The sequence below is a fragment of the Helianthus annuus genome, chromosome 7, assembly GCF_002127325.2.
Source record: "Helianthus annuus cultivar XRQ/B chromosome 7, HanXRQr2.0-SUNRISE, whole genome shotgun sequence".
Lineage (NCBI taxonomy): Eukaryota > Viridiplantae > Streptophyta > Magnoliopsida > Asterales > Asteraceae > Helianthus > Helianthus annuus.
In genome coordinates, this window is record NC_035439.2 from 64,920,475 (window position 1) to 64,928,542 (window position 8,068).

General features: G+C 39.9%; 1 protein-coding gene across 1 annotated transcript; it reads left to right on the forward strand.

The window, feature by feature from the left end:
- Nucleotides 1-1,226: 1,226 nt before the first annotated feature.
- Nucleotides 1,227-2,297, forward strand: LOC110866643. Its single transcript, XM_022115784.1, has one exon. The coding sequence runs from the start codon at nt 1,227-1,229 to the stop codon at nt 2,295-2,297; it is 1,071 nt and encodes a 356-aa protein (XP_021971476.1).
- Nucleotides 2,298-8,068: the final 5,771 nt, after the last annotated feature.

Here is an 8,068-nt window from a genome sequence, read left to right on the forward strand (position 1 = left end):
AAGGCATTATACTAAGCATGTAAAAAGTCGGACTATACCTAGCTCATGAAACCCGAACCCTTGTGTCACGTATAAAACTCGGACAACATCCCCCCCTATAAAACTCGGATGATGCCTCCCCCCTTCAATGGTCGGACAGGGTTTCCCCCTCACAAAAGTCGGACAGGGGGCTTCCCCCTTCCCCTTACAAACTCGGACTCATGCTTGACATGATCAAAAGTTCGGACTCTAGGGTCCTTAATAAAAGTCGGACCCTACCCATTACATTATAAAATTCGGACACACTAAATCAACAAAATTCGGACAAGAGCTCTCATCTTAAAGCTCGGACCCTATATGTATATCAAAACTCGGACCCTTATCACATATCAAAAAGTCGGACCATTATTAGCAAATAAAAAGGTCGGACCATGTTTCACCACAAAAGTCGGACTACCCTATCTTATTAAAAGGTTGGACTCTCTTGTTATATTAAAAAGTTCGGACTCAAAACCCTTGTCGCGCACAGAAACATAAAATGAACAATGTAACAGTTACGTATCGTTTATGCGATCAGGAAACCCTAATTCATTCATATGCATTGCAGTAATCTAATTATCAATCAGTAATTCTAACATATCTTGTATCTTAACATCAGGCAATGATTGCACACTAATCAAATCATTTCACAATAATCAGAATTCAATCAACACAGAACCATTACATGTAGGACTAGGGTTTTAGCACGAATCACATAATCAAGGATTAATAACAACAAACAATCATTAACCATTACCTTGGATTGCTTCTAGATGGATTGGTAATCAAACTTGATGCAAAAGAACTTGTGAAGCCAAGAATGATGAGAAGATGGTTGTAGGAGAGGAGAGGAGAATGTGAAAGTACGTATGATGATCTTTGTGAATGATTAGGGAGGAGGTTAGGGTTAAGAATGATTAGAATTTCACTAATTACTCTATTCATCCCTAAATATCATTTCTTACATAAAACACCCATAACAATGTAATTTTACAGTTTCATCACCACATTCAAGTATTTGTCAAATCTTTCACAAGTAACACATAACCATGCACAATTACAATACACTTTATCGAATCCAAAACATATACAGTTACCAAGCAAACCAATTGTGCAAGTAAACAACTAAACAAACAGTGAACGTGCAATAAATGCGAAGAATGAAATCTTGGAAACTCGAGTTGTCACAGATATACTACATTAGTAAGATGCTAACTGGGCCAGAGACGCGCTACTCGATGATAGAAAAACTGGTCCTCGCGCTAGTACGTGCATCACGAAGACTACGCCGTTATTTCTCTGGCCATGTTATTACAGTTCTCACTAATTATCATCTAGGCCAAATTCTGTCCAAACCCGATGTTGCGGGGAGATTGGCCAAATGGGCCATCGAGTTGGGAGGATACAATATCCAATATAAACCTAGACCGGCAATTAAAGGGCAAGTATTAGCAGATTTCGCCACAGAAGTTCCCATAGATAAAGTACAGGAATGTGAGGCGATCCAAAACCCTATTCCAGTCTTCGACGATAGGGTTTGGACGTTGCACACAGATGGAGCTTCTAATGATGATGGTGCAGGCGCAGGCCTTCGACTAGTTATCCCAGATGATCACGAGCTTACATACGCAATACGCTTAGACTTCAAGAGTACAAACAACGAGGCAGAATATGAAGCGTTTCTTGCAGGCCCCCGTCTGGCGCTTAAAATGGGAGCAAAAAACCTTGAGGCTCACGTCGATTCAAAGCTAGTGGTGGAACAAGTTAATGGTCATTACGACGCCAAGGGAGAAACCATGGCTTTATACCTGGAGCAAGCACGAATGCTTATCAGCCAGTTCCAAACATTTAAAATAGTTCGCATAAACATAAGTGAAAATAAACACGCAGACACGTTGAGCAAATTGGCTGCCACCAGCTTCAAGCATCTAGCAAAAGAGGTTCGCATTGAAGTATTATCCAATCCATCCGTCCCTCTAAAACAAGTAAACATCATCGAGGTCGGCAGCCCATCCTGGATGTCCCCAATCATCATGTACCTGCAGCATGGCAAACTTCCAGAAGGGAAAGCGGAAGCTAGGAAGATCCAGAATAAAGCGCTAAATTACGAAATGGCAGACGGTATTTTATACCGGAAATCATTTATGGGTCCACTCCTATGCTTTTTCGATAAAACAGATGCACAGTACTTAGTCAGAGAAATCCACAAAGGATTATGTGGGATCCACGCCGGACCACGCATGGTAGTGGCAAAGATAATGAGCGAAGGCTACTATTAGCCATGAATGCATGTGGACGCGGTGGAATTATTGCGCAAATGCGCAGCATGCCAGCGACATGCGCCAAAAACCTTCCGTCCAAAAAATCCTCTAGTACCGGTCACCTCCGCCTGGCCTTTTCAACAGTGGGGTATCAACCTTGTCGGTCCCTTCCCTGACGCGCCAGGCGCAGTTAAATTCATTATTGTGGCAGTTGACTACGTCACTAAGTGGGTAGAAGCCAAGGCATTGGCGTCAACTACAGCGATGGTAATCCGCAAATTTATATGGGAACATATCATTTGTCGGTTCGGGTTGCCCTTGCACATTATTTCAGATAACGGCACAAATTTTGCCTCAGAAGACCTCCAGAAGTGGTTTAAAGAATTGAAGATCGAGCACAACTTTGCTTCGGTGGCGCACCCACAAGCAAATGGGCAGGTCGAAAGTATAAATAAACAAATAGTTGATGGCATCAAGGCAAGAATGGGGACGGCACGCAGAGGATGGGTAGATGAGCTCCCCAGCATCCCGTGGGCTTATCGCACCATGCCAAAAACTAGTATGGGGGAAACCCCATTTAGCCTGGTATACGGATCAGAGGCAGTAATACCAGCAGAAATAGGCCTCCCGTCGCCGCGCATGATTTCCATGGAAAAACAAAACAACGAAAAAGAACGAAGGATGGATCTAGACCTTCTCTAGGAAAGGCGCGAAAATGCGGCCATCGCGGAGGCAAGGTATAAGTCCAAACTTGAAAAATACTACAACGCGCGCGTCCGGATACGTACCTTCGTCCCAGGAGACTTCGTCCTGCGTGATAACGAAGCGTCCAACATGGAGAAGCCGGGCAAGTTAGCACCTAAATGGGAAGGACCATACATTATCAACTAGGTCCTGGGCAAAGGGGCGTACACCCTAAAAAGAATTGACGGAACAACTGTTCCTTGCACCTGGAACGCGCAGCAGCTGCACAGGTGCTACATATAGCCAAGCTATTCAAAAAGCCAGACTTATACAGGCAATGTATTTTTTCCATTTCACTTTGTATTATTGGCCCCGCGCCCTATTAATGCAAAAATTATCTTTGCATGTTATTGTTTGTTACAAATTGCATATAATTCCTTTGGTACACGCGAAAACAATACGGTGAACATTGTACGCCTCATGAACGGTCTAAATAAGCACAACTCCGCGCACATTCTAGACCTACGTTCACACATGAGCACAATACCATTCTCATTCGCTCTACCAAAACAAAGTAATTATACACATGCAATATATTGTAATCCAAACACAACTTATAATTACCAAAACAAGTATGCACATCAGTGCACCAGAAAGTTACTAGTGCAACAAAACACTTTAACTAAGATTTACAAAACACAGCAGTGTATCAAAAAATAGTTACAAAATTAAACAAGCTACACACCAGGAAACATATCTAAAACACCCAATGGAGTATGTAGAACTTTACCATACTCTGAAAGAGGATGAGGACAGAGAATCAAAGGGTTAGCACCCTCCCCATCATCTTCAGCAGCAGCAGCTATGTTCCCACCAGTCGGAGCCTCGGCCAGAGGAGCAGCATAAGAACAACGGTGGCGCCGTTGGTACACAATGGAGCACCGGCCCCTCCAGTCAGCTGGAAATGCTTGACTAACAGCATGTGCTGATAACCTAGTAACCCCCCCCCCATTATTATCATCTGCAAGACAGGAGAGGGTTCCATTTCTTGAAGAATCAGGGAGAATTGCACCACGAATACATCCATTTCTGACGGTAAAGTCAGTCAACGTGTCGGAGAGAAGAAGCAGACCGTCAACGGCATCAAAGGTTTTCAGAATTTCGGAAATTCTCCGGCATCGCGGCTGTCGCCTAGTCCTCATTTTTCCCCAAATTAGAAAAAAATTCACACCCAATATGAATATATAGCCCAGCAAAGGTTAATGTCAGCATTGAAAGAAGGATTTTGATGATTAAGTGTCAAATCAGTTGCCTTAGAAAAGGGTAACTTTATAAAAATGTAATCGAGTTTGACAATTGTTCTAATTAAATAACTAAAACTTTTTTTGTCTCTCTAAAATCACTATAGTTATTTGATGTTCTAATACTATGTAATTATTAGGTTACCAGGTTACTAATATGATGTGTCAGGTTTCTTTGTTTTAATCTTTAGTTAACAAAAATAAATAAATCATGTTTGTAGTTTTAAATGATTAGAAAATAATTCAACCATTTTTTCTTCTTTATTCCTCTTCTTTATTTCCTGTACTCAAATCCAAAACGATACATCCTTCTTTCTGATGTAATGATTAACTCAATTAGATGCACGCAAACATAGACAAACATGCATACATTAGTTATAGGGAATCACTTTAGTATCTCAGTTGCGAAAGTGAACAGATCTGGAAATTGAATGTCGCTGGAAAATCACAGAACGGTGGTTGGAGGTTTTTGTGGTGCTACTGGTTGTTGGCGCCCGGCGGAGATGATACGCGATGGAGATGTAGACTAGTAGTGTCAGTTATATAATACGGTGTCATATTTGTTCGCCGGAGTATCTATTTTCTTGTCAGAACATTGAAAGAAAACAGAGTAGAGAGAGAAGTGAGAGAGGGTTGAAATGGATGTTGCAGACAAATTTGAAGTGGTGATGGTGGTGGGCGGTCGTCGCATGATTGCTTGCAGGTGGTTTGCAGGCGGAGCAGCGGGTAGTGTGCAGATGTCTTTTAGGTCAAAACTGCAGAGATACATAAACATTATATTCTATCTTTTTAATGTAAATCTTTTAGTATCATTATGATTTTGGTTGTTCATATATTTAGTCCACGTTGAAGGTTATAACAATAATAATAAATTAGATATGTAAATATATATTATTATTATCCCTAATTTCTAGATATATCAAAAAGAAATAAAAAAATAACAGAAACAAAAGTTAACCTGATGACCCGGTAATTACACACTATTAAAACACTAATTTAAAGTTTAGTTACTTTAAAGAGACGAAAAAAGTTTGAATGACATAATTGAAACAGTTGATAAACTTGGTTACATTTCTATGACATTTTCCCTAGAAACAGCGCTGCCACTTCAAACGTCACATCGCATTAAAAACTCTCTAACAGAGTCCACACACATTCCCAGAACTACAGTTCAGTTAGAAGACGAAGAGGCAATGCAAATTATATTTCTACAAATGACGTAAGCAATCGTCAGCTCATAATTACAAAAACTCTTCGCCCAAGGTAACAACAGTTCAGAACAAAGAAAGATATAAATATCTTCTCTCGTAAAATTTCCATCTTTCAAGAATCATGATTTTTCAAAAAGCAGAAATAATGAGCAAGAGTATCTTCTTCCAAAAAGATTCTCCGTTTTCGCACCAAAAATCCTACAGCAAAAAGCATCTCTCTCATAGTCCAGTGCTCCACTTATTTGCATAAGAGCACCACTAGACTGGGGGGACTTGAAGGGGTAAGGTCCCAAAAACCTCGCTTCGAGCACTCGGGACCGTACCACAACCTCATCTTTCTAGCCATCTTTAGACCTTTCGCGGCCGCGCACTGGTCCTACAAAGAAAACTTAGAAAGAAAATAACTAGCAACACCTGCGCGCCAAAAGGGAAATAACGAATCCTTACGCCGGTCTCCATAACAGATAAGGATAAAAATCCTGATAAGCACTCCCGCATAAATAATATCCAAACTTGGATATTATTTACTTTACTGATGCCATATAGTAAGGAGCCACACTGGATTACAACTGTAATCTTCTAGAAGGATCAATCATGCATCACCAGACGGTTATAACCTTCTGGCCACGTGTCATCATCACAGGCTCTCTTGAAGTCACGATGATGGCACAGAATGAAAGAGAGATCTTCACTTGCCCACTTTCCACGTGGCAATACCCCAGCCGTTGATCAAAGATCGCGATTCATGTGCTCTCACAATCGTTAAGATGATTAACGGAGGGAAAAAATAACCGCCTATGGAATTAACACTTTCCGTCAACATTTCACCAACGAGTTTTCCCGCCCAAACTTTGGCTATAAATAGAATGATAAATCAGGTATAATCTTCAAGTTACATTCACTTCACTTACACTTCTTCTTCATAAACCTGTACTTATTCTCACACCAGAGGGTGGTCACGGAGAGAACCCCCATTCTCCCCGTGGCGAGTCTAACGGTGGTTGTTTTACAGTTACTGTGAAGAGAAGAAGATCTGTCACCCACAAACCGAATGAGGAGAAACCAACCCTTTTATGCAGAACCGATCCCCCTGGTTTATCTGATTCCGGTCAGTTAACCATTGTTTCTTCAGTATCCACCAGGTTAGAGGAACATAGTTGCTTTCGATGTTCTTTCTGAGACTTTCAGAATGCTTAGTTTTCCCAAGAGTATCGTAGTCAATCTTTGCCAAGGGCATTTTTTGACGTTCGCAAAAAGGCTGCATTTGATTGTTGTTGGAAAGTCTGCTGAGCTAACTGCTGATTTGCTCAGATATGAAGAAGAAGGCTGGATCAAGGTGTTTACTTTTAATAATTCTCGTGTAGTTGATTATGTAGATAGGCACCGAAGGACTAATATAATTGAATAAACCATTGGCTGATAACAAGCATTTGGGGGGATATGGTGGAAGTTGATCTGAGTAATGAAGTTTTGAAATACCTCCAACATGTTGACAACTACAATGGTCCGAAAGGAGCTTTATTTATTGAGACTACTGTTTCGCCCATTGATTAGAAATTATTATGCTATCTTTTACTGAATGGTGTTTGTTTTTTTGAATTTTCTTTGTTATATAGTTAGCTCTGTTTGACACTTTCATATTTTATATAATTAGTTGTGTTAAAATTATTAACCATATTTGTTATTTAAATTAATTAAATAAATATTTAGGGTTGAGAGTTTAAAAGCTTGTAATAGTGGCAAAGGTCTGTTTATCTTTTGAAAGCTCTGTTGTTGTGAACAGATGTTTGAAAATAAAAAAATTGAAACAATTGTTGGGTTAAAACAGAGTTTTGTGGAGAAAACAGTGGTTGAAACTGTTGTTGGGTTAAAACAGTGGTTTAAAACCACTGTTGGGTTAAAATAGTGTTTTGTGGAGGTTGAAGGTGATTGAAATGACTGTTGAGTTAAAACAGTGTTTTTTTTGGAGAAAGAACATGCTTGAATGCAAATGTTATTTCGTTCACAAAGATTAATAAATCGTATTTCGTATTTTTATACTCTAAACTTTAAGTATTTACTAACTGACTTATCTATTTATAAATATAACCATATTCATCATTTATATGTGTTATGCATGGTTTTCTAAAAGCCACCCGTGTTTGTACACGGGTCTTACCGCTAGTATATATAATAAATGAAAATATAGGTGTTGATGTGTCATCATATCAGAGCTTCTCGATGTTGGTTTTGGCTCCAAAACCATGGGTTCGTTTTTTTAAGTGAAGCCCCAATTCGCATAACCCAATCCATATCACATTCCGGATCTTTTAAAAGCCTTCTAATTTATTCACCTTTTAAGGTAGGCGGTATGGTTTGTTTGAGTTAGGGTGTTTGAGTTTTCTCTACCCAATGATATCAAGCCATGTCAACTCCCCCCTTCACTCCCCATTTTCTACTCAAACACTAGGTATGGTTCAAACACCCACTCAATTAAAAAATAAAAAATTTTGATTGGTTATTCTCTCCTCTCTCCTCTCTCTCTCCTCCATCACTCCTTCTCCACCTTCGGTAAATAGTCACCGATTTCTCTCCCTCTCTCCTACTCAAACAC

Bases quoted from the DNA above. Each gene is read 5' to 3' on its own strand.
- LOC110866643 (XM_022115784.1), top strand. From the start codon at position 1,227: ATGCTAACTGGGCCAGAGACGCGCTACTCGATGATAGAAAAACTGGTC.